The 26,026-nt window shown below is 60.7% G+C and overlaps 1 protein-coding gene across 1 annotated transcript in view; it reads right to left on the minus strand.

The window, feature by feature from the left end:
* Positions 1-6,483: 6,483 nt before the first annotated feature.
* The window catches only part of ITGA5 (integrin subunit alpha 5), a 66,879-nt gene continuing 47,336 nt past the window's right edge, over positions 6,484-26,026 (minus strand). Inside the window, exons 16-30 of the mRNA XM_032786685.2 lie at positions 24,207-24,262; positions 23,109-23,263; positions 22,681-22,818; positions 21,588-21,655; positions 19,800-19,950; positions 19,314-19,406; positions 18,265-18,341; positions 17,809-17,889; positions 17,364-17,469; positions 16,769-16,921; positions 14,289-14,390; positions 13,599-13,712; positions 10,836-10,937; positions 10,432-10,554; positions 6,484-8,892 (exon numbers count right to left, since the gene is read on the minus strand). Coding sequence (XP_032642576.1) covers positions 8,809-8,892; positions 10,432-10,554; positions 10,836-10,937; positions 13,599-13,712; positions 14,289-14,390; positions 16,769-16,921; positions 17,364-17,469; positions 17,809-17,889; positions 18,265-18,341; positions 19,314-19,406; positions 19,800-19,950; positions 21,588-21,655; positions 22,681-22,818; positions 23,109-23,263; positions 24,207-24,262 — 1,603 coding nt within the window. The 3' untranslated portion in view covers positions 6,484-8,808. The remainder of the gene's footprint in view (positions 8,893-10,431; positions 10,555-10,835; positions 10,938-13,598; positions 13,713-14,288; positions 14,391-16,768; positions 16,922-17,363; positions 17,470-17,808; positions 17,890-18,264; positions 18,342-19,313; positions 19,407-19,799; positions 19,951-21,587; positions 21,656-22,680; positions 22,819-23,108; positions 23,264-24,206; positions 24,263-26,026) is intronic.

The raw sequence follows: 26,026 nt of genomic DNA on the forward strand, positions 1-26,026 counted from the left end.
CCCTTCCATCACACCCAGGGGCCAGAGCTGGAGGGTCAGACTGGAGGAGGGCAGGTTTGGGGCCAGTGCTGGAGAGCAGGAATATGAGTTCATGCCACTGTTGCCTGGTCACATTGAGCGCGAGGGGCACAGGCGCTGGGGTCGCCAAATTTCTAATGGCACAAAACCAAACACCCTTGCCTGGCCCCTTGGCATGAGGCCCCACCCCTTATCTGAAGCCCCCCCCCTTGCTCCAGCCCCCCCTTGCCATCACTGACTCTCCCCCACCTTCACTCACTTTCACTGGGCTAGGGCAGGGGGTGGGCTGGGAGGGGCTAAAGGAGCCAGCTGGGATTGTGGGTTCCAGGGTCGGGCCCGAAATGAGGGGTTCAGGGTGTGGGACGGGGGTCCAGGCTGGGGCAGGGGGTTGGGGTGCAGGAGGGGCTGAGGGCTGCAGCTGGGGGTGTAGGATCAGGGGTTGGGCTGGAGATGAGAGGATTGAGATGTAGGAGGGGGCTCCAGGCTGGGACAGAGGGGTTTGGAGTGTGGGAGGGAGTGCAAGCTTTGGGAGGGAGTTTGGGTGTGTGTGGGGGGCTCAGGGCTGTGGGCTGTGGGACGGAGTTAGGGTGCAGGAGAGGGTTCTGACCTGGGGCAGGGGGTTAGGGTGTGGCAGAGGGTGAGAGGTGCAGGCTCCAGCCAGGCAGTGCTTACGTCAGGCGGCTCCCAGTTGGTGGAGCAGCAGGGCCAAGGTGGAATGGCCAGGGGGCTCTGTGCGCTGCAGGCACCTCCCTCGCAGCTCCAATTGGCCCCATTGATGCTTCCCGGCCAATGGGAGCTGTGGAGCTGGCGCTAGGGGTGGGGGCAGCACACAGAACTTCCCTGATCACTCCTGCGCCTAAGGACCAGACGTGCTGGCCATTTTCGGGGAGCCGCACAGAGCCACAGCCAGCAGGGAGCCTGCCTTAGCCCCTCTGCACTACCAACCAGCGTTTTAAAGGCACATGACCGGAGCCGTTGGGTCCCTTTTGGACCAGGCGTTCTGGTAAAAAAACAGACACCTGGCAACCCTGACAGGCACCCGTCACCCACTCTACTGGTTGCAAACACCCTCATGGCAAGCTGAGACATAGCAGTCCCTTCCCACCTCAACCGCACCCCACTGCTCCCACCTACCACCGTGTTGCAGCCACCTCTGGGGCAGGGCACATCTGTATGCAACATTCCCAAAGCCGTGCTATGCAGGGTTCAATCACCCAGTACTGAGATGCAGCCATTGCCTGGGCAGGGTGCCCAGCAACCTGGCACAAACATTCAGGACAGAAAGTGAAGGAAAAACCCAGTCTCTGGTTGGATGTGCAGGGGGCGACGAAGAGAGACGGGATTGAGGGGCACCATCATTCACATCGGATGGGGGAGGCAGGGGTAAAACGTCCCCCTGTCTCTGGAGAAAAGCATCCTCCCCCCTGCGCCCCCCAGTTCCCTGGGGCTGGAGCTCTGGGACTTGCTGTGTATTTGTGATGATGTGGCACCCTCTGGTGGCGGTGTCCTGCTATCGCCACTAAGTTTGTGCTGGGCGCTTAGAGCCTGCCCCAGGGTTTAACTCTGGATCCTGATGGGGCAGGATGCCTGGGGCAGAGCTTCCCAGGCTGCAGCATAGGGGGGCAGGGGTCAGATGCCTGGCTCTTCTCACATCCAGCCCCCTTCCTGCCCCACGCACACATGGCAGGAGATCCATGCAATGCCACATCCATGCCCATCCCTCTCGAGTGCCCTTGGGCCACAGGACACCTGGGTTTCCCAGCCCTGCCCTGGCCGTGAGTGGGAGCCGCTCAGGTGGCTTCTGTTCAGTGAGCCGGAGGTGCTTGTCTGCAGCAGACCCTGGGGGCGGCAGGAGTGATCCTGGGTGTGATGCTGCCATCACAGGAATCGCTGGGACATGATGCACATGGATATGTGATACACCCCCCGGCCTTGCAGGGCAGTCAGTGACATGCTGCACAAGCTTTGTGCAGGAGTCTGAATGAGGCCAGTGACCCTGCAGGGCAGACACCGGCTGCAAGCCTCCCGGTGCCCAAAGTTCAACTCAGGCCCTTCGAACCAGAGGAAGCTATTAAAAGACCTGGGCTCTGCAGGGCTCATCACAGCACTACTGGGGTGTTCCCTGGTCACAGCCTGCGGCAGGCCATGGAGAGCAGGCCCAACACTGGTGATCCCTGGCAGGGGCCCGCGGCACAGCCATGGGGAATGGGCAAAGCGCTGGTGATCCCTGGCTGGGGCTCACGGCCATGAGGAACAGGCCCAGCGCTGGTGATCCCTGGCTGGGGCCTGCAACACGGCCATGGGGAACAGGCAAAGCAGTGGCAGTTCCTGGCAGGGTCCTTCAGCACAGCCATGGTGAATGGGCCCAGCACTGGTGATCCCTGGCAGGGGCCTGCGGCATGGCCATGAGGAACGGGCCCCGTGCTGGTGATCCCTGGCAGGGGCCCATGGCATGGCCATGGGGAAGGGGCCAGCGCTGGTGATCCCTGGCAGGGGCCTGCGGCACGGCCATGGGGAATGGGCCCAGCGCTGGTGATCCCTGGCAGGGGCGCGCGGCACGGGCAGGAGGAGCGGGCCCAGCACTGGTGATCCCTGGCTGGGGCCTGCAGCATGGCCATGGGGAACCAGCGCTGATGATCCCTGGCAGGGGCCCATGGTGCAGCCATGGGGAATGGCCCCAGCGCTGGTGATCCCCATCTATGGCAGCTAGGCTGGGATCGTGGCCTCTGTGGGCCTGCGCCGATCTACAGCGGCATAGAGGGCTGATGGCAGCCAGTGAAGCCCGGGGTCTTTGCATGTCTTTCCCTTCAGCAGAGGGCAGCTGGGCACGTGCATGTGAGAATAGGGGTCACATGCATGAGGTTTAATTACACACACAGAGCAGGTCCTGTGCCAGCCGGCAGCGGGGAACAGGCCCAGGCACACACAAACCCCTCTCCCCCCAGGCCACCTGCCTGGGGAAGTGTCTCATCCAGCGGCCCAGGTATGAGGGCTCCAGACCGTTGCTCAGACTCTCAGGGACAGTGATGAGGGGACACCCATGGCTGGCCCAGCCAACATGGAGCCAGACCCCATGGAAGAATGACAAAGGGTCCAGGAGGGTCAGTGTGTGATTCAGACTCAGACCCATTCTGCCAGACCCCAGGGCTGGGCTTGTCTTTACACCACAGCTCGTCCTGCCAACAGGGGCTCGTGGCACGGCCAGGCCCAGCAGCAGGCAGCACTGGTTACGGGGCAGGTGGGATCAAGGCCCTGGCCTAGCATGCGGGATACCTGGGTTCCCTTCCCAGTTCTGCCGCAGACACGGTGTGCGCCCCTGGGCTTGCTGCACCTTGTTTCCCACTCACACAGCAAGGCGAGAGGCCCAGGCCCACAAATGGATTTTGGTGCCTCAGTTCTGACTGTGAACACCCCTGGGTGCCTATGTTCTTGGCTCTAGGCCTGTGCCCTGCACCTCCCTCGAGCTGTCTGGGTGCCTCGCTCCTGCCCAAGCCCCAGCGTGAGCCACAAATGGGCCCAGCCAGTGGGTGTGCTCTGAGCTTGCCCAACTCCACACACAGCGGCTGGCCAAGGTGGCTGGATCTCCCACCACGCATGAACTGGAGCTGTCGTCGTTCTGGGCTTTAGGTCGGCTTTTGACCCAGCCCCCTGTGCTGTTCTCTGAAGCAAACTCGGACAGTGGCCTGGCTGGCCTCACTGCAGGGTGGGCGTGACAGTCCTTGCACCTGCTGCAGGAGCTTCGGGGCCTGCAGAGTGTGTGGGTGTGTGTGTGAGAGAGAGAGACACATAGAGGAGAATCAATTGGGTTATAGACACCACCAGAGAGGCTCCATCCTGGGAATGCCTGGTTCAAACTGGGCTTTTCAGAGCCCAACCGACAAAAAGGCTTTTGCTATAACAAGACTTGGTTCAAATTGATGCAGGCTTTCTGTCTGGCCCAGCAACCAGCAGGACCTTCCGCCCACGGAGACACAACCTGTGCAGAAGGTCTGAAAGACTCTGGCTTACGAGGGCCCCGTAAGACTGATGGGGACCTCCGAGTGCACTCAGCATGGGGGTAGGCATTTTGATTGTTTGCATAGGGTTTCTCTGGAGTGCTTTTATGTAAGAATTTATGTGCTTGCTTAGAAGCACTGAGTGGTCTGGGAGAGAACGCAGCACATAGCCCTTGGCTGGGGATATCACAGGGTAAGGTTGGAAGCTGCACATCTGTAAAACCCCGGTCAGGAGGAAGAGAACTGCAAACGACATTTTGAGAGGGTTCCCACAAGGAAACACTGAGGAGGAATGCAGGTGCAGTTACCCTGAAACCATGAGAGTGGGCACACAACTGGTTAAAAGCCTAAACACAAAGAATTTGCTATCAAACTGCGAGAACATACGTAGGGGAGACCTGTGGGGTCTGTCCTGGGTCCAGAACTAATCAATATTTTCATTAATGACTTGGCTAAAGGAAGGGAGAAGATGCATATGGAATCTGCAGATGCCACCAAGCTGGGAGGAGCTGCAAGCACTTGGGAGGGCAGGATTAGAATTCAAAATGACCTCGATAAATTGGAGACAGTCTGAAATGAACAAGATGAAATTTAATAGACGTGTGCAAAGTATGCTCCTGGGGGAATTCTGGGCCAAAACATTAAAAATTCTGCATGCAATATTTTAAAATTCTGTGAAATTCTGCATAGTTTATTTGTTAAACTAACCATTATAATCACACCAGTTTCAATTATTTTGGTAGTTTCTTTCAAAATACCTGTCAGCAAGTATGTCTGTAACAATACAGACCAAAAAGAAAGAGAATCTGGTAAAAGCCTTTTCCATTCAGCCGGGCACGTGTGTCCCTGCAGCCCCTCTCCCCCGTCCCTAGGCTCAATGCGCACCCCATCAGCTTCTGACTGTGCACTCCAGCTTATCCCCCGCCCCCGACTAGCCATTCTGAACCCATCTGTGCTTCCCCCAGGAGCCCCGTGTACCCCACTCTGTCCAAACCCGGCTCTGTGGGCAGGGTTCTGTGTTGAACTTTACTCCTGGCCTGGGAGAATTCTGCAGCCCTGGCATGCACAGAATTTTCTCCCCCCGCCCCAGCAGAAAATGCGAAGTTTTGCAGTTCCAATTTTTCCCACGAGAGGCCACTGTGGTTCCTGCTGCTGGCTGTTCTGGCACCACAGTGACCTCCGGTGGGCGAAAGGGGGGGGATTCTGCATGTCTGCAGTGGTGCAGAATTTCCTGAGGAGCAACATTTCTTCACTTAGGAAGGAAAACTTATGCACATCTACAAATAGGGAGCAACTGGCTTGGTGGTGGTACTGCTGCAATAGGCCTGCAGGTTAGCGTGGGTCACAAGCTGAATAAGTCAGCACCACGATGCAGTTGTGACAAAGCTAACGTCAGCCTGGGGCGTATGAACAGAAGTGTTGTATGTAAGACACAGGAGATGACTGTCCCGCTCTGCTCGGGTGGGTGAGGCTGCAGATGGAGTCCTGTGTCCAGTTCTGGGTGCTGCACTTCAGAAAAGACGCAAACAGGAGAGGCTAGAGCAGAGCAACAAGAAGGATCGAAGATTTGGAAAGGAAAGCTCTAGATTCCCTTGGTCCAGCCGCAGCTGGACGCTGCTCTAGCTGGCAGCTCAAGGCCTTTCCAGCCCTACGTTTGTAGATCTAAGCTTTAGCCCAGTGCTATAGGAGACCCCCTCAGCCTGATGAGATGGGATTTGAACAGGGATGTCCCACTGCCCAAGTGAGTGCCCTGAGTGCCCGGGTTGTAGAGTGGGGAGGAGATGAGAGCACCCTGAACACCCCATAGCCTAGGGGCTAGGACCCTCACCTGGGTGATGGGGAGAAGGAATGGGATTGGGGTCCCTGTCAGAGCAGGGAATTGAACCAGGGTCTCCCACACCCAGGGTGAATGTGCAAAGTTCTGGGGCTGAGGGTTTAAAGCTGGAGTTATGCAGGTGCTGCTGCTGTTCATGCAAGACCCAGCTTGGGGCTGGACTCCAGGAGAGGGGCGCTGGGCAGTGGCCAGCAGACAGGCACCCCCTGCCGCCTGGATCTGGGCACCTGAGAGGACCCCCTGCCCTCACTGGTCTCTGCTATTGGCTGGCTTAGCTGACTAGCAGACTGGCATTTGGAGAGCTCGTTCTTAGGCTCCTCTCTCCCCACTTGGATTGTACAGGGAGCCAGGGCTGCTGAGTGCCTGGTGCACATGGTGTCACAAGTCCCACACTCTCCAACAGGGGGAGTAGCACATGTAGCCACACACATAAGTCGCATCCTGTTCAGCAGGGTGCAGTGACACACACCAGTCTCATGTGCTCCAGCAGGGGGCACTGGTGCATATGCACACACAGGTCCCCATCCTGACCAGCAGGGGGCGGTAGCGCACTCACACACGTGTCCCATCCTTTCTCCCTCTCTCCACTTGCACCCAGTGACCAAGGCGCAGCCATCAATGACCAGGCGAGGACGGGTCTTTAGAACACATTTAATAATAAAATAACAATAGAGAGTGAGCGCCTCCCAGAGGTAGGAAGCTGGATCCCCCCCCAACCAATTAGTGACAACAGTTCCCCCACCCCCTGCTCACTTTCCCTCGAGCAGGGGGGAACGACCTGTTTTTTTTCCCCCATTCACCAAAAATTTCCCCCCCTCCCCCTCCACTTCTCTCAAACCAACAGCAAATCAACACAGAACAAAGAAGGGAAAGTGTCTGCCATAGGGAGGGCCCCAGTCCCAAGGACCATCCCCCTAGTACACAGCACCAAGGGGCACCAGGGCTCCGGCCTCCTGGGCTGGGATCTGCCTCCATGGGGTGTGTGTGTGTGTGTCAGATGGGGGGCTGTTTGGAACAGCCAATATAAAGTGGAAGGATAAATACCAAGAAGAGGGGACACACACACACCCAGCTGGGCAGGGGCTGCTGGCTGTAGTGCAATTTCGACTCTCGGCTGCTGCACCTGCCCTGGGAGTGGCCACGGAGCCCTGATCCCAATGGGCCATGCTCCAGTGAGAATCCAGCAGCTGCCAGAGCCCCACCCGCAGCACCGGGACCCCGCCCTCGATCCCCTGCCCATGGTCTGTGCGAGAGAAGAATGAAGACTCTGTCCCCACTTTGCCAGTTCTCGGGCCCTGGGGCACCAACGGCCAGGCCTGGACCCCAGACCGGCCGTGGGAGCACGAGTCACAGCTCAAGCTTCAGTCTCACCTGAGCTCCCCCAGCCCCGGGAGAGGTAGGGTCAGGACCCAGGGCTCCGGCTCAGCCCGGCAGAGCGAGGGATTCCCAGCCCTGAGAAGGGTGCACTGTCTGGGATCCCAGTGACAAGATGGGGGCTCCGGGCGAGGGTTTGGCTGCATGGTAGCTCACGTCCTGGCCCTTCCAGCAGCCTGGCTGTCCTGTTTGCTGGCACCTGGCATCTGGGCTGGTCTGCCAGGGCAACAGCTGCCCTCCCCACAGTGCCTCCTCCCCCGAGAACAGCTAGAGCCGTCTAGGAACGAGACCAGGTTCCCAGCTAGGCACCAGCGCATGGGGCAGCCGGCCCAGGGGGCAATGGGACAGAGCCCATGGAGTAGTCTGCTCTGGCACCCCCTCTCCATGATGGAGTCTGCCCAGCCTGCAGACAGCTGCACAGGAACGCCAGGCAAAACCCAGCGTTCTCCGTGGGGGTCCTGCCAGGCTGCGCCCAATGCAGCCTGGCCATCCCTGAGGGCCAGCATCAGAGGGCAGCGCAGGGTCAGCTTGGGGCTACCCCCGGATTTCAGACAGGAGACATAGCATAATAACTTAGAGACGCTGCGAGCAGGGCTGGAGGGGAGGAGGGATGGGACAGGGGAGGGGGCTGGCCCTACAGCGTGGGGTCAGTGCAAAGCGGAGAGCACCTGGGCCAGACCTCCAACCACACGAGAAAATTCCTGATCATAATTAAGAAGATTAATACTGACGTCGAAGGGTTTATTGCACTTGGAGAGACTTTAAATTAGAGCCCAGAATCCTGGCCGCAGCCCCGGGGCTGCCCTGCCCCACTGCTGGGCTGCGAGCTCAGGGCTGGTGCAGGCGCAGCTGGTGGGCCATGGCTTCAGCTTCCTATGCTGCAATCTTTGGCATCGCTGAGTGTGGCCCCGAGAACCCCTGGCTGGAAGTGTCCATCATGTCCTCGGGGGAGCTGCCTCAGACAGGAAGTGGGCTGGGGAAGGCAGGAAGTCCCACCCAGCTCCATGGCGGTGGCTGCATGGGGCGATTGTGCTTATCCGGCCTAGCTCCGGCATGTCTGAGTGGACGGGCAGCTTGTAAACTGTCCAGTTCAGACTCCACGACCCTGTGCCAACCCCGGCCGGCCGGACAGAGGGACGGCACGTCACGCTGTGCCGCGGGAGGAGTCCACGGCTCCGCAGAGCCCAGCAGGGCCTCCCAGCAGCCTTCAAGTATTGCCCGTGGCTGGAGAGCACAGCCCTCAGCATCTCACCTGCTAGGGCGCCCGCCGAGGGCAGTGGGCGGCTGCCGGGGTCTGGTGCCGAGGGGAGGCAGAGATGCCACCCCTGTGGGCACAGAGCAGGCAGGGCGTTCTCCAGTTGCTGCTGAAGTCCTGGGGGCTCAGCTCATGGCCCCCCACGGTGGGGGCTTCCTTGGGTCCGTCTCTGCCCCACTGGCGAGCTTGCTGGGAGCGGCCCGTCCTTGCTGTGCCAGGCCGCGCCGCCCCTCCCCGATGCCGCTCCGAGGCGGCCACGCCGGCAAAAGCAAACAAGACAGACAGACAGACAGAGCCCAGACGCGCAGAGCAGCTGGGCGGCCCTGGCCCCACTATGCCTCTGAGGCCGCCTGTGGCTTGAGCTGAGCCTTCTCCATGGCCGTGCCGTAGGGCAGGGAGCGTTTGAAGAACCCCAGCTGCAGAGACAAGAGGCAGAGATGCAGGGCAGTGAGCGCACAAGGCAGCACTGGCACCAGCCACGCTCCCCAACGGCCCTGAGAGCCCCTGCCCCCTCTCCCAGGCCCCCTGCTCCAGCCACTCCACCCCACTTCCCCCACAGAGCTGGGCATAGAACCCAGGAGTCCTGACGCCCAGCGGCCCTGACTCTAACCACTGATCCCCAAGCTACAGAGCTGTAACTCCAGTCCTGGGTGGGGTTATTTCTGGGAAACCCTCGTGTCATAAACAGATAGCTAAGGGTTAATGTTTCTTTCACCTGTAAAGGGTTAACAAAGGGAACCAAACACCTGACCAGAGGACCAATCAGGAAACCGGATTTTTCAAAGCTTAGGGAGGGAATGTTTGGGTCTGTGTCTTTGTCTGGCTCTCAGCTATGAGAGGGATCTTTCTATCGTCAAGCTTCTAATCTTCAGTTTCAAAGTTGTGAGTACAAAGGTAGAAAAACAATAGGCTGTTATTGTTTTTTTTTTTTGTTTTTACATGTGTGTAGTTTGCTGGAATGTTTTAAATTGGATCTTTTTGAATAAGGCTGTTTATTCATATTTTTCTTTTAAGTAATTGACCCTGTATTGCCAACCTGATACAGAGAATATTTTTATGTCTTTTTTCTTTCTTTTTTATATAAAGCTTTCTTTTTAAAACCTGTTTGAGTTTTTCTCTGGTTAAGGCTAAGGAACGAAGGGAGGGGGAAATCTTTTTGTGTTAGCTTGACTAGGTTTGAATGCATAGCCTCAGGGGAAGAAGGAGGGGGGAAGGTAAATTGCCCTCTCTGTTTTGCATTCAAGGAGTTTAAGTACAGTATCGCCCAGGATAACCCAGGGAGGGGGAGCTGGGGATGAGATAAAGAGGAGACAAGGGGAGGAGCTTGTTTTCCCTTTGGTGTGAGACTCAGGGCCTCTGAGTCTTGGGGTCCCCCAGAGAAGGTTTTGGGAGACCAGAGAGGGAGTCAGGCCCTCGAAATTCCTGGCTGGTGGCAGCGATATCAGATCTAAGCTGGTAATTAAGCTTAGAGGGTTCATGCTAGCTTCTCAGTTTATGAACGCCAAGGTTCAAATCTGAGTAGGAAGCTGTAACTCCAGTCCTGGGTGGGGTTATTTCTGGGAGACCCTCACTTGCCCTGTCCCTGCTGGCACTGCCCCTCTATCCCAGCCTGTGGAGAGCTCCCTCCTCGCAGAGGGCAGGCCCCACACCGGAGGCTGGTGGATGTTCACAGGTGCTGAGACCCCAGCCCACTGGCTCAGGACCTGCATGGTGCTATTGCCTGCTCCCTGCCTGGGGAGGGACAGATGCCCATGGGCAATGAGAGGTGCCTGCTCCCCAGCTGCATGCCTGGGGACGCTGGCACTGATGGCCCATGTTGCAGTGAGATTGATGAGCTGAAGGTCGCCTGCTGGCCCGGTGCGGCATGCCCGCGGGGGACAGCCAGGCCTTTGCTCCGACCCCAGCCCAGGCGCTCTTCAGCCCCAGCCCCGCCGCTCCCGGCCCCGTGCACTCACCTTGTACAGCACGTAGATGAGCAGTGCCAGCAGCAGCAGCCCCAGCAGGATGGCCAGGATGATGATCCACAGCGGGACCCCGTGGCTGCTCTCCGGTTTCACCCACTGAATCGCTGTGGACACCTGCCAACGCCGTGAGATGGGGAGGGTGAGACAGAAGCCGGGGGCTGTGCTCCCCCCCACACCCTCCTGCTTCCCCCTGCCTGCAGCAGCTTGCTCTCCTGACCCCCATGCGGGCCCAGAGTTTGTTCCCATGCCCCCACGCTGGTCACTGGACCTTCGGGGGGTCCTGCTGCAGGCTCCTCTCACCTGGGACTGGGCTGAGCTTTGACTCTGGCCCAGGCGCCCCCTGTGTGCCCCCCTCAGCCCCACCTGCTCTGCATGGCCCACGGGCAGCCACTGACCTTTAAGGCCTCTCTGGGGTAATCCTGGGGCTGGATCTTGTAGGGCATCCTGTGGGCCTGGTACACGGCCTCGCATTGCAGGGCCTGGGGCTGGTTCTCTTTCTGCAGGAAAACCCAGAAGGTCAGGCTGGCAACATACAGCAACAGAATCTGGAGAGTAGCAGGCATCCCGGCGCAGCCGGGCGAGGGCCACGGGGAGAGTAGCAGGCGCCCTGGCGCAGCCGGGCGAGGGCCACGGGGAGAGTAGCAGGGGCCCTGGCGCAGCCGGGTGAGGGCCACGGGGAGAGTAGCAGGGACCAGCCAGGCGAGGGCCACTGAGAGAGTAGTGAGCGCCCTGGTGTGGCTGGGCGAGGGCCGTGGGGAGAGGGCGGGTGCCCCGGTGAGGCGGGCGAGGGCCACGGGCAGAGGGCAGGTGCCCCGGCGTGGCTGGGCAAGGGCCGCGGGGAGAATAGCGGGCACCCTGGCGAGCTGGGTGAGGGCCATGGGGAGAGGGCAGGTGACCCGGCGCAGCTGGGTGAGGGCCACGGGGAGAGTAGCGGGCACCCTGGCGAGCTGGGTGAGGGCCACAGGGAGAGGGCAGGTGCCCCGGCGCGGCTGAGGGCTGCGGGCAGAGGGGGGCGCCACGGTGCAGGTGGGTGAGGGCCGCGGGCAGAGGGCAGGGACCTTGGCGCGGCTGGGCGAGGGCTGCGGGGAGAGTAGCAGGTGCCTCGGCATGGCTGGGCAAGGGCCGAGGGCAGAGGGCGGGTGCCCTGGTGCGGTTGGGCGAGGGCTGAGGGAAGAGGGCGGACGTTTCGGCGTGGCTGGGCGAGGGCTACGGGCAGAGGGCGGGCGCCCCGGCACGGCTGGGCAAGGGCCATGGGGAGAATAGCAGGCACCCTGGCGAGCCGGTTGAGGGCCACGGGGAGAGGGCAGGCGCCCCGGCGTGGCTGGGCAAGGGCCGTGGGCAGAGGACGGGCGCCCCGGCGAGGATAAGTGAGGGCCACAGGCAGAGGGCGGGCGCCATGGTGTGGCTGGGCGAGGGCCGCAGGGAGAGTAGTGGGCGCCCCGGTGCAGCTGGGTGAGGGCCGAGGGCGGGTGCCCTGGTGTGGTTGGGAAAGGGCCACGGGCAGAGGTCGGACGTTTCGGCGCAGCTGGGCGAGGGCTGGCTCAGGACAGCGCTGGGCACTGCCAGCAATCAGCCCCTGGAGCTCACGCATGGCCCAGATGTTGGGGCAATTTGCTTCTGTCGGCCTCAGGTCCAGTAAGCCCTGTGGGAGCTGGTAACAGCTGCATTTGTGAGATGCAGCTACCTCTGGGGTGGGGAGATGACCCACCCCACAGGGCAGCGCATGGCATGGAGAAGAATCCTGCATTTAGCTGATACCACAGGGCATTTGGAGCAGCCCCAGTGGCCAGACCAGCAGGGGCCCCACCAGAATGGCCAGGCCCCCGGTTTCACACCTTCCCCCCATTACCCCACTACCATCAGCCCCACACCGCCTGGCACCCAGCCTGCCTCCGCAGCACAGCCATGCCCACCCTGGGGGCACGCACACTGCAGCCTAGCCCCCGCTGCTGCATTGGGGTCAGCACTGAGTAAGGGGAGAGAGGCCCCCAGTGCTTCCAGCACATCCTGGGTGCTCTCTGCTGGGCTCCCATCTCAGCACTGACCAGGACTGACCCTGCTTGGCTGGAAAGGCCCGACGGGCACCAAGGGCAGCACGCAACAGCTCCAGCTCAGCTCTAAGCCCCCAGCCGCGGGGCTGCCACAACGGCAGGGCTGGGGCCGCACTGGAAAGAGCTGTGACGAGTGACTCCAGATGCAGGCACAGCCAAGGGATCCCAGCTCCGGTTAAGAGAAGGGAAAGGACGAGCTGGCCAGGCTGCAGTCAGGGGCCTCTGGGTTCTGGTCCAGGCAAACAGACCTGAATTTGTGGCTACAACAGGCAGTGAAGCTGGGAGAGCAAAGGGGTTGGGATGGCCACCAGGTGGTGATATAGCCTCACATCTGGACACAGGCTGGCAGAAAGGAGCCCAGCTGGCGCTTCTTGGGGGCTGGGCAGGCCAGTGCCTTGCTGGGCTGGGCAGGCAGGTGCATTGCTGGGGGCCCTGGGAGAGGGCTCGGCAGGCAGGTGCATTGCTGGGGGGCTGGGCAGGCAGGTGTATTGCGGGGGGCTGGGCGGGGGCTGGGCAGGCTGGTGCCACGTGCCACCTGCACATTGTTGCAATCCTTGGAAGCAGCTGACGCCACCCAGGGTGATTCTCACGAGTTGGTCTGGAAGAATGGAGGGGGCGAGACCCCATTTACCCTGCCCAGGTAGCAGGGTCTGAGCAAAGAGCCTAGTGGGGAGGGAGCAACAGGTGCCCTGGGATGCTGCGGAGACTCGGGGAGCTCATCCGGGTCACGGCTCCCCTGGGAGGTTGGGGAGAATCCTAGAGAGACCCCAGGGCAGGGCAGGGCCGGGCCGAGCCAGTGGGAGCTGCAATGTGGGGCCTCCGCACAGACAGATGGTGGAGCCCACCTGCCCAGAGCAGGGAAAGGGACCCCCACCCCAGCCTGCCAAACACTGGCGAATGGGGGAGCCACGCCGACACCCAGGGCCGGAGGGGACTGACGGGCTGAAGAAGGGCTGGCGGCAGCGATGCAGGAGACCCCTGCTGACAGGAAAGCTGAGACCCCAGGCCAGGCCTGCATAGGGAGCACGTGTGGGGCCTCCCAGACACGGCTGCCCTAGGGGCAGGGAACTGGGGGACGGAGGTGGGAGGGGGCAGAGCAGCACTCACCTGCTGGAAAGTTTTGGCCCATATCCGGAAGTAAAGCCAAAGGCTGATCCGCTGCTGCCTCTGCAGCGTCCCCACCTGACAGGTCAGCTGGAAGCACTCGGCCTCGGGGCACTTCTGTGGGGAGAGGCCATTGGACAGAGGGTCAGTGACACAGCAGGGGTTGGGGCCCAGCGGAATAGAAGTGACCATCTCTAACATTAGATTTTGGGCCACTGGCAAGCAGCCCCAGGAATGGGGGCTCGGCAGAGACAGCCCAGGCCGAGAGCCCAATGACCGGGGTTAGCCTCGGCATTCTGAAAGGCAGAGCGACCATCGCTGGCACCAGGCTCTGCATGGAAAAGGAGGCTGGTAGCAGTGGCAGAACCAGAATGCAGCTACCTCTGGGGCAGGACAGCACACAGCAGTGCTGCGTGGGAATGGGAGGAGTATCTGAATCCAGGTGCAATAGCAGGGAACTAGGTGCACCAAACACTCCTCAATTAGAACAGGGCAAGGACACGGGTAACACTCTGCCCATGCATGCCAGGCCTGTAGGCCCTGGAGAGTGGGTGTTTATTGATGACTCTCCACTCCCAGGGACGGGCAGAGACTGACTCTTGTGCACTGTGGCCCCAGCAGTCACAGGACAACCTAGGCACAGTTGCACGTGGAGATCAGCAACCCCTGACCTGGGGTCAGAGAAGCACTGACCAGGGTGTGGGGGCTCCCGGAGGCCCCACTGCTCCGCACCGCGTCTCGTCTCTGCAGGTAATGCTGCTCCAGGCTGGGAGAGGTGGTGGGACTCTTCTCCAGCTGCAAACACATTCCAAGGAGAGAGAGTCACCTTCGCGTGGCCCCCCACATGCCCTGTGCAAGGGAGGGGCGGGGGGGGATGCCCGGCCTGCAGGGCCTGCACTAGATCCCACCCCCCCTGGTAAAGGCAAGCACTTCTAACCTGCCCCACAGCTGCCAACCCCTCTGACTGCACTCCAGCTTTGACCCTTGCAAGACAGATGCCAGCCCTTGCCCAGGCTGCACGCACTGACTGACAGCCTTGTAGCTGGAGACCAGACCAAGTCACCTGTACATTAGTTTTGCTGAAAATAGTTATTAGTCTTATAAGAATGTTTTTAGTGTCTAGACTCTATGAAATGCTTTTATGTGGCTCATGTATTACTTCTGGGGGAATTCTGCGCCACTGCACATGCGCAGAATTCATGTGCCATGCAGATTTTTTGTCTCAGCTGAAAATACATTCTGCTGAGAAGTGCTGCAGTTACACCTTTTGCCCACCAGGGGCCGCTGTGGCACCAGAACAGATCAGCCGCCCTGGGGCCGCCCAGCTACAGATAGGGAAGAGAAGAGGCTGCATTCCTCTAGCGCCCTGCCTGTGGGGCCAGGCCAGGAGGCATGGGCTATGGGGGGATGGCCAGTGTGTGGCACATGGGGCTGCTGGGTAGGGCCCACGGACTGAGATTCAGACGGGCTAGTGGAGGGGAAGACTGGAGCAGGGGCTGAATGGGAGTAGGGGTGGCTGAGTGAGGGCGCAGGGACATGCGTGGACAAAGGGTGCAAGGACACATGGGGGGAAGGGGTCAGCCAGTGTCTGCATGGGGAAGGCTCCCTAACAATCCCCCTTCCCCCCAGAAAAAACCCCTATCCCATAATTTTCCTACCCACACCTAACAACCCTCCAAGTTCACACCCAGGCTCCTTCGCAGCAATTCCCTCTCCCTCAGCTCCTCTTTGACTCCCCCAAGCCTTTGCACTGCTTCTCAGGAGGGCAGGAAATACAGTTCTGTATTGTAGCTGAAATGAATTATAAGTCAGAGTTCTGGATTAACATGCCTAGTAAGGCATCTATTTGTCAAAAAACATTCAGGAAATGTTTTGTTGTTGTCTGTATTGTTAGACAGACTTGCTGACACGTGTTTTGGAATAAAATTACCAAGAAAGTGAAACAAATCTGATTATACTGTGTTATTTTGACAAATAAAATTTGCAGAAATTTTAAAATATTCTGCGCAGAATTTTAATTTTTTTGGCACCGAATTCCCCCAGAAGTCACGTATTCATCTCACTTATAATGTCTGGGTCCCACGGTATAAGGTAAGATTTCAGTGGCTGCTCTGTAATGTAAAAGTGTTTGCTTTGAAACTGCCAACAGACACCAGACAAACCACTGCAGTACGTCAGAGGACAAAAGACTTTGCTGATCGCTCCCCTCCACCCAGGAAGAGGAGACATGCACATGGACTCATCCCATCCTCTTGAACTCTGGAGGAAGGGAATCGACATTCCTGACAAGAAGAAAAGGCATCTTTTTGGCCGTTTGAACTCTGAAGAGCCAGAGACTCTAAACTGAGGCCAGAGATCCCGAGGGGATTCAAAGACACTACAATTCTATCACTCTTAGGACTGAGATGGTAACTCGTGGGGTGTGTACGTTTGCTTGCTTTAACCTGTAAATATCTCTTATTGCTTTTTCCTAGTTAATTAACCTTTAGACAGTTATGTAAAGAATTGGCTACAGCTGTTGTCTTTGGAGTAGGAGCCAGAGCACCAGTTGATCTGGGGTAAGTGACTGGTCTCTTGGGGCTGGACCCAACCTGAATGTGGTGTGATTTTGGGGGGGGGTGATCATTAAGTCCAGTGGCAAGACAGACTGGAGGGTCTCAGGGGACCGTTTGTGACTCCATGGTACAGCGATCCAGGAGTTCACAGTTGTTACTGGCTTGGTGAAATTGAATTACAGACCATATCACCCGCTTGGGGCGTCTGCCCTGACTCGACACTCACGCTCATGAGCCGCTCCAGGCAACGAGACAACGGCAACAGGAGCCAGGAAGGGGCATGGGGTGGCATCCCCCTCACAGAAACACGCAACACAATTCAGCTCCATCAGTCATTGCTAGAGCAGGGGCTGTGGGGCCGGACTGGGGCATTAGCAGGTTTCCCAGCAGTTCTCACCTCCTCTGTGCTTGCCCCTCCCAACTCACTAATTTTTGTGATTCCCGACACAAACTCCACCCCCTCCCAACCACTAGCCCCTGGATGCCCGGCCTCAGCCCATGGCCACGGGACCCTGTGCAGACAGGGTGGTTAGGGGACCACCCCATAGTAGAGAGCCCCAGCCCATCGCAGCACCCAGAGGCTCGCCCTGGCCGGGGCCAACCCTGTGTCCCAGTCACCTGCAGCTTCAGTGGGTTGACAGGCTGGCCGGAGGTGCAGTTGGCCGGCACCGAGTAGCGAGTCACGTACATCACCGGTTTCCCTTGGAAGCTCATAGGGCAGCTCAGCTCCAGGACCCCGTGGCTGATGGTGCTGGGACCCTCATTCACCAGCTGCAGGGGAGGAGGGAGAGGGAGAATCTGTGCCAGTCTGCAGTGTCCTATGGGGTGACGGGCTCACCAGGAATGGGGCAGCCCATCTGGCTATGCAGTGGCCTCGGTGCCCGTGACCCCCAGGCGAGAGGAGAGGAGAAAGCAGGGAGTGGGGTATTCCAGCTGGCCTGGACGGAGTGCCCCGGTGGAGTGCGCACCCCCCGCCCCTGAAACATCCCCTCAGTATGGGCCCCCAGGGCGAGCCCCACAGGCAGCCCCTCTGCTCCCATACTGGTCCCAAAGAACCCCCCTCCCCAACCTGTCCTGGCCCCATGACCCCCCGATATACCCCAGCAGAGGGGCTGGAAGATTGGACTGCTCCTACCCAGCCTGCAGGAGGGACGGCACTGCTCCCTGCCCCGATGCTGCCAGCCAGGGGAGCTGCGCTGCGTATGACACCCACCTCATACACATGCTGCACCTCGGGGCCCACATCCTGCTCCTTCTCCGGACTCCTGGCAGGCTTCCAGCCCGAGACGGGGAAGAACACGACCTCAGGCTTGGAGACCCTGCAGGGCAGGTGCAGACGGTCACTGGCTGCTGGCCCTGGGGATCAGTCCCCGCAGCTCAGACAGCCTCTGCAGCGAGGGGCCACTCGCAAGCTGCGCTGAGAGCTGCTGAGCTTACCTCATGCAGGGGTCACAGAATAGCCACAGCTCGGCCATGGCTTCCCTGCTGGCCTGGGCAGGATGTGAATTAGTGACTGGGGGAGGGGGGTGTTTGCTGCAGGGGCGCTGGAGGGGCTACAGAGGAGCAGCTAGTAGGACCTGGACTGAGTGCTGGGCCCCCCCGCCCAAGGCCAGGCCCCATTGGCTCCGGGCAGGGAGGCTGGGGCTCGGCACACTCACCCGTGGGAGGAGACCCTGGCGGAGGCCTCGACGCGGAGCGGGAACGCCACCACCTCACTGTGGGAGTTGTTCTCGTTCTTGCTGTGGAGAGAGCAGAGCGCGTCATGGAGCAGCCTGCTCCCCTGCCCGGCTCCCTGCTCCACTCTGTGGGGAGAGCCCTGGCACCAGTCAGAGCCCCAGCACCTCCGGGCCCAGCTGGTCAGAGTCCCGGCACCTCCAGGCCCGGCCGGTCAGAGCCCCGCCACCTCTGGACTTGCCACATCAGTTAAGAATGTAAAAAAATTAAGAATTGGGTGCATCTGGGCTCCTGCGTGGGGGTGGCCCAGCCTGGGATCCTCCCTGAGGGAGCAATGAGGCTATGGGAGTGGGGAGCGCTGACCCCACCCCATAGCTGGGGAGGGCGGGTCCCAGAGTGTGTGTGTGGGGGACGGAGGGGATGAGGATTCCTGGCATTACCTCCGGATCTGGAACTCAAACTGGATGTTCTTCTTGTCACGAAGATGGGGGACGGTGAAGCGCAGGCCCCCCCAGAGCTGGAGGACAGAGGAGGGTTAATGGCTCCATTCTCCCAGCTCTCTGGAAGGACCTAGCTGCCCACCCACCCCCAATGTGCCCATCAGCCCATGACAGCCCAGCTTCCTGCCCTCCCCTCTGCCCAATGTGCCCCCTGCCCCATCTGCCCCAATGTGCCCCCTGCCCCATGACAGCCCAGCTGCCTGCTCTCCCCTCTGCCCCAATGTGCCCCGTGCCCTGTAACAGTCCAGCTGTCTGCCCTCCCCTCTGCCGCAATGTGCCCCCTGCCCCATGACAGCCCAGCTGTCTGCCCTCCCCTCTGCCGCAATGTGCCCTGTGCCCTGTAACAGCCCAGCTGCCTGCCCGCCCCTCTGCCCCAATGTGCCCCATGACAGCCCAGCTCCCTGCCCTCCCATCTGCCCCAATATGCCCCCTGCCCCATGACAGCTCAGCTCTCTGCCCACCTCTGACATGCCCCCGGCCCCTGGGCACATCATATGGGGGTGCTGGGCCCTCAGCAACTCCAACACACGCAGGCAGCTACCACAAAACCCGGGGGAAATGACACCCCTGCTGGCCTTGGCTAGGACGACTGTGATGAGTCGCCCCGCTGGGTCAACTGGCATTTCCCAGCAGCAGATTTACTGGGGACAAAGGGAAATCCCATGGCCATTCCCTGCCTGCCCCAGCCCCGTTGCCCTGGCACCGCACCCCCATTTCCCAGCTGCCTCAGTCACCTACTCCAATGCCCACCTGCCCTAGCACCCAACCACATCCACACCCAGGGGCCTCCCCAGGCCTGGCACCCCAACACCCCACCCTGCCCAATGCCCACTGGAAATGGCCAGATGCCTCAGTGCCCTGGCACCCAGCAGTCCTGCCTGGCCTCTCAGCGGAGCAGGTCTCGGATAGGTGGCCACTGCCGGGGGCAGAGGGCACTGCCCAGTGAGGGCCGCAGTGGCTGGTGCTCCAGGTGTGCGACAGCTACTCACACTGGTGCCCGACTTCATGGGGTTGCCGAGGTCACAGATCACCATGCGGGTCCGGTTCACCGAGTTGTAGGCGCAGCTCAGGTTGGTGAAGTTCTGCAGGGGAGGGGAAGGAAGTTGGGATCAGAGCAGGGCTGCAGGGGGAGGGGGTCTGCACAGGAGGCGGACTGGAGGGGAGAGGAGATACCAGGCCCCTCTGCCTGTACCACCCTGCTGTGGGGAGTGGGGGCACCCCTGAGCTCCCCTGCAGGAGTCCTGTCCCCAGACGTCCCCTTACAGCAGGCAGCACACGCCTGGCCACCCTGTTCCAGGGGCTGAGACTGGCACTGAGGGGCCCAGGCCAAGGAGCTGCAGCCTGGAGCCAGGTACTTGGGCCCCACGGCACTGCGAGGGAGCAGCCAGGAGCAACGTCCTTGGAGCCTGCATCACTCCCAGAGCAGAAGGCCTGTTCACGGGGTGCTCCAACACCCAGGCATCTCTGCCACCTACCCCATGGTTGCGGATCACCCCAGAGTAGTCGGCCTCAGCGGGCAGGATGACGTAGAGCTCGGCTTCGTAGGCGCCACCCTCCCCGCGATTGCGGGCATTGAAGGTCAGGTTCAGGGCGTTCTTGTCCCCCAGGTACACCACACTGTGCTCCCTGCAGGGCACAACAGGCATGAGAGCCAGCGGGCACATCCCGGCCTTGGCGCTGCCCACAGCCGGAGACACGGTCCCTCCCGCCCCGGCACGGCACGGCCAGGACTCGCCTGCACAGCGCCTGCCAGCCAGAGCCCCCATTCACCAGCTAGTGGGGGTGGCCCTGCTGTTCACACAGCTGTGCCAGCGCTGCCTGAACTCTGCCCAGCTCTGCTTACACACAGCTCCAGGCTAAGGGCTTCCACATGCGGGCGCAGCTGCTTTGCGTTAGGCCATGTGTGTGTGGAGGGGGAGGGGGAGTCACGTCGCCCACGCAGCTGGGGTACTGCAACAGGCCTCCTCCAGGCCGGGCTCAGAGCTCTGCAACGGAGGGGTTGGCATCAGCTCCTGCCCTCCTCTCACCACCTTGCCTGGAGGAGGGTGAGCACCACACCAGGCCCAGCCGCCTCAGGCCCATGGGGATGGGAAGAACTGGAGCAGGTCCAGGGCAGAGGAGGACACTCCAGGCTGCGTCCCCGGGTTCCCATCCCGCTCTAGACAGAGGCGATCCCCAACACACCCCACTGACCTGGGGCCTTTGGGGACTGCCCAGCCCCACCCCCAGGGGGAAGCTCTCCTCTCACACCCCATGATCCAGAGAGCAGGGCACCATCGGCTGCTGGGTGCCCTGGGCAGCAGGAGAAGGGAGAGGGAGGGAGGTGGAAGGAAAGGAAGCTGATGGGGGGGCTGGCACCCTGCTGTAGGGTACCTGAGCCATGCCCCCCAGACACTGCTCCTGCGCTGTCCCAGCCAGATCTGGGCAGGCCTGCCCCAAAGCTGTAAGGGAGCAGGTGCCCTGAGGAACAGTCCCACCTTGTGGTGGGGAAAAGAGACTCCTCAGGGCCTCTGCCACATGCAAGCACCCAGAAAAGATGGAGCTGCAGCTCAGAAATGCAGCTCGGGGGAGCAGCATCACTCATGGCCCCCTCCCTGCCCCCAGCGCTAACTGCCTCTCCCTTACCCTAACTGTGCCCCCTCCCTGCCCTGCCACACTGGCAACTCATGTGCCCCGCTCTCATCCACCTGGGCGGCTGCTGGCCTTGATCTTCGCTCCCAGCCCTCCACACCCTCGGCCTGAGGGGGGTTGCTGGGGGCTGCCCTATGCCCAGGCTTCCCAGAGCATCCTCAGCGCCGGTCCCAGCATGGTCCCTTCACTGAGCCTTGGGCAGGGTGCTGGAGGCTAGGGATGTAACCCAGGAGCCCTAGCTCCCAGCCTGTAGAAGTGATGCATGGGGGGCCCCATGTGCCCCCCTGATTTCTTCCAGGGTTTGCCAGCCAGGCCACTCCCCTGTTAGGCAGCTTCTGGAGCTGGTAGCTGTGGCCCTGGGGAGAGGGAGCAGCAAACAGGTGGGAGGGGCCACTAGGCTTTGGGGGAGGGGGCATGACTCAAGTTGTTGGGTTGGGGGGAGGAACCTTTAACTTGTGCCCCGCCATCAGCAGGCACCAGTTGTCTCTGCCAGCCAGCACCACTAGACCCCCAGTGCAGGGCTGCTCCCCCTGGGCAGACTGCTGCTCACAGCTCACCCCACGCTCTGAGCTGGTCGCTGCAGAGGCCCCCTTGGCATTGCCCCTGTCCAAGGCGCCTACCGCCAGCCTTACCCAAAGACATCAAGCTGCAAGTCAGGGACGCAGATATTGTCCTCACCACAGTCCAGCTGGATCTGGGCCTGGGGGTCAGAGAGAAGGGGTGGGGGTCTGTGTGAGCAGCCTTCCAACCTGTGTCCCTTGGGTCAGGGGAGATATACACCTATCTCACAGAGCTGGAAGGGACCCCAAAAGGTCAGCGAGTCCAGCCCCCTGCCTTTACTAGCAGGGCCAAGTACTGATTTTGCCCCAGATCCCTAAGTGGCCCCCTCAAGGGCTGAACTCACAACCTTGGGTTTAGCAGGCCAATGCTCACACCACTGAGCTATCCCTCCCCTGCTGGCTTTATAGTGACAGCAGCCTCCATGCTCCAGGACTGCCCCCCCGAGGCAGCACAGGGTGAACCCCAGAGCATGGTGCAGACCACGGAGCTGCTCAGCTTAGCACTCCATGCCCTGCCCCAGTGCTCTGCCCCTCAGCTCCTGGGGGGGTGGGGAAGGAGACGGGACAGCACAGCCAGCCAGGCCCCACAGAGAGCTGGGGGACCACAAAGCCAAGGCCCTTGGTGCACACACATGGGAAACCTCCTGGGCCCCATCACTTCCACTAGTGCATCGGGCTCCTGATCAGAGGGTGAGGATGGCAGTGCTAGGAGCAGAGTGGTGGGGCGGGGGGTGTCCATTTCTGCCTGCCCTACCCCCAATGCCAGGGCCAGTCAGAGACAGAACAGGGCAGGAAGCACTTGGGCGCCGGTTTGCAGGCTCCAAAGGGGGGCGCTAAGGAGCCTGCGGCCTGGGGAGAGTCACCTTGTCATGGTGAGACTGGCTCCAGGGAACCTCCCAGGGGCACAGCAGGCAGAAAAGCCCCAGGGAAACGGCCCTGGGGCCCCCGATTTGATCCCTCCCTCCCAGGACCTGGCCCTGCTGACAAAGCCGGGCTGGCAATCCGGCTCTAAGATCCAAGCTGGGGCTCCCCTACCCCTGGCCAGGCCCTGCCACCACGCCAGCCTCCCGCAAGGAGCCCACAGCACCCGCCACAGAAGAGCCCGGGCACTGCGGCGCCAGCCCTCCTGGGAGGCAGCAGCAAGTCTCTCCCCGCCCCACCGCACCTTCCGCTCGATGTAGCTCTTGGTGAGGTAGTTGAGGATGGGCTGCAGCCCGTGGGCGTCTGCTGGGGCCTGCGGGTCCAGGCCGAAGCTCAGCGCCACGTGGATGGAGGACAGCTTGTCGCGGAACTCTGACTCATTCTGGGGAGAGAAGAGAGTGCTCAGGGGCAGCAAGGACCGGTGCTGGCCGGGATCCCCGGGGCACCCCACTGCCATGGCAGCCTGGCCAGCACAGACCTTCCATGGCCGTGAGAGCTTGGGACACTGGGCAGGGTGGGCTGGGGATCCAGAGAGAACCACAGATCCGCCAGCCTCCCCAACGAGCCCCCTGTACCTTCCTCATGGGCGAGGGCTGGCTCTGCACCCCCTGGGGATCAGGTGGGTCACCCCAGTGCAGGGCTGTGGCTCTTGGCCGGGCTGGCCCCACTTACCCGGAGGTAGATTTTCATCTCCCTGCACTCCTCCAGGGCGCCGTTGTGCACCTGGATGGTCTGCACCAGGTGGGGCTGGCGGGAGTGCAGGAACAGCGCCCGCTTGACGGCCCCCTTCTGCTTCAGGTGGTCCAGGTGCAGCTCCACAGTGAACCCTGTCGGGAAGAGGAGAGGCCAAGATGAGTGGAAAGCCCAGGGGCCACGGCAGCGCTGCAGTCACAGCTCCAGGCCTCGGCAGCATCCCACTAACTCCCTCCCCACTTCCCTCCCCACAGCTGGCCTCAGAAGGGAGCTCTTCATCCACCGACATGCAGCCAGCTCTGGGGCGGGGCTCAGCAGCTGTTTAACAGCACACAGCAAATTTACAAAGCAGGTTAGGAAGTAAAAATGAATCCTGTGTCCCACTGGAATTAAGAGGAATTTAGAGGCAGAAAGAAATTACCCAAGTTTGAACTGAACAAGGACACAGGTCACCAAACAGGTCACCCCGACCACGGGAAAATGGGTCAGGGCATCTTTAATACCCACGAATAGCCAGGACCTCAGGGTTACATATCATCTGAAACACAGCAGTGTCCTCAAGTGCCACACTGGGGTACTGGGGTCAGCATCAACTGTGTAGGGAGGGCTTTCCCTATTGTGCCCCAACCCCACTGCCTGCAGCACAGCTCCCCACCACCATGCTGGGATACTGGTTCAGAAATCAATCACGTAATAAATGACTGACAGTGAGTTATCAGCACTTCATGAACAGCGACAAACTGACCTCCAGCCCCCCAGGTAAAGTGGGTACATGACTTGTCCCAAGGGAGCAGAACAGCTGAGTGTAGGATCAGTGCCTCGACCGTGAAGCCACCTTTCCTTAGGGGGACAAGCGCCCCCTACTGGCTCACCTACAGCAGTATGCGCTGCCCCCTGGGTTCCCACCCAAGCCCTCACCTTGCTCTGCTCACCTACCCCACAGTAGGACGGACACGCCCCCACTGGCTCCCCTGTGCCCCGGGACAGTGAGACTCCCCAGACCAGGGGATTCTGGGAAGATCGGGAGCAGCACCGGGCTCCTGGCTGCTCTGCCCAGAGCCCGAACTCGCTACTCACCAATGGAGTCAGGCACGTGCTTCCCTGAGGCGTTGAGGCAGAAGCTCAGGTTTATGCTGCCGAGACAAGATGGGAGAGAGAGAGAGAGACAGAGAGACACATGCAATGAGCGTGGGGCAGGCAAACGCCTGGCAGGGGCCTGCCAGACTCAGTGGAGGGGCAGGGCTGACCCACTGTGGGGGCAATGGCGCGGGAGCCTGCACGGACCCGGCAACTCACTGTCAGTGTAGGTGGTCAGTGGCAGAGCCAGGAGCAGGACGTAGGAGTCCTGACCCCAAGTCCCATGCTCTGCCCTCCCCTTAGTTACCCACCCCTCTGGGAAGGTGGGGGGAGAGAGATGCCCTCCCCATGGTGCAACAGGGAAACTGAGGCACTGAGCAGGGAACTGATCCAGCCAGAGTCACTGGTAGGGCTGGGAATGGGCACGGGGGCTATGGCCACAAGCTGTGCTCCTACCGGACCGGGGCTGCCCCAAGGATGGCGACAGCTAGACCGAAGGGGGAGAGCCCTGGAGCCCTGAACCCAGACCCTGGGATCTTCAGTTATCCCAGAGCCAGTGACAGTTCCAGGGCTGCGGCCTCCCAGTGGGCCCCACCCGCTTCCAAATAGCCCTTAGATTCCAGCCCCCCCCATGGAGTTACTGACCTATCCCTACACCCGTTTCCAGTCCCCCCACTGGAGTTACTGACCTATCCCTACACCTGCTTCCAGCCCCCCCCGTGGAGTTACTGACCTATCCCTACACCCGCTTCCAGCCCCCCCGTGGAGTTACTGACCTATCCCTACACCCTGTTGGGGGATGAGCATTACTAAGGATAGGGCGGCAGAATGCCTCAGGGCCATCAGGTGCTGCTCCTGAACCCCCTCTGTGCTTGTAGCGCCCCACCCCCGTACCCTGGGAAGATTGACGAAGAATACTCCTCGCTCTGATTACTTCTTGCTTCACCTCCGAGGTGCTTCCTTGTGTTAACTATTAACGGGGCTGCTGGTGGTCCGCCGAGGCAGGGTTACGGACAGGATTAGTCGTACATCCATGGGCGGGGGGGGCTGGAGCGAGGAGGGCCGATCTGGGGATAGAGGGGGATAGGTCAGTATCCGTGGGGACGGAGCGGGTAGGAAGGCCAGTATCGGGATGTAGCTTGTAGGATAGCGTCAGATAACTCATGTGGGGGACTGGCAAGCAGGTGTAGGGATAGGTCAGTAACTCCGTGGGCGGGACTGGAAGCGGGTGTAGGTAGATCAGTAACTCCACGGGGAGCTGGAGCGTGTAGTAGATGAACACGGGCGAAGGTGTAGCGAAGATCAGTAACTACACGGCTACGGGTGGGATGGTAATCACGGCTGGAGCGTTGTAGGATAGGTCGAGTAACTCCATGGAGTGGTCTGGGAGGTGGTGGGATAAGTCATAACTCCATCGGGGCTGAAGCGGGTGTAGGATATGGTCAGTAACTCCACGGGGGGTGCTGAGGGTGTGTAGGAGTAGGTCAGAACTCACGGGGGGGCTGAAGCAGTGTAGCGAGTAGGTCAGAACTCCAGCTGGGGGACTGGAAACGGTTAGAGTAGCCGTCAGTAAACTCCATGGAGGGGGAAATCTAAGGGCTATTTGGAAGCGGCGGTGGGACGCCCACTAGCGAGCCGCAGCCCTGGAACTGTCACTGGCCTCTGGGAAACTGAAGATCCCAGGGTACTGGGTTCAGGGCTCCAGGGCTCTCCCCCTTCGTGCAGCTTCGCCATCCTTGGCAGCCCGATCCGTGTAGGAGCACAGCTTGGCCAAGACCCCCGTGCCATCCCAGCCCTACCAGTGACTCATCTCCCTCTTT

This window comes from Chelonoidis abingdonii, chromosome 26, assembly GCF_003597395.2.
Source record: "Chelonoidis abingdonii isolate Lonesome George chromosome 26, CheloAbing_2.0, whole genome shotgun sequence".
NCBI classification, from domain to species: domain Eukaryota; kingdom Metazoa; phylum Chordata; order Testudines; family Testudinidae; genus Chelonoidis; species Chelonoidis abingdonii.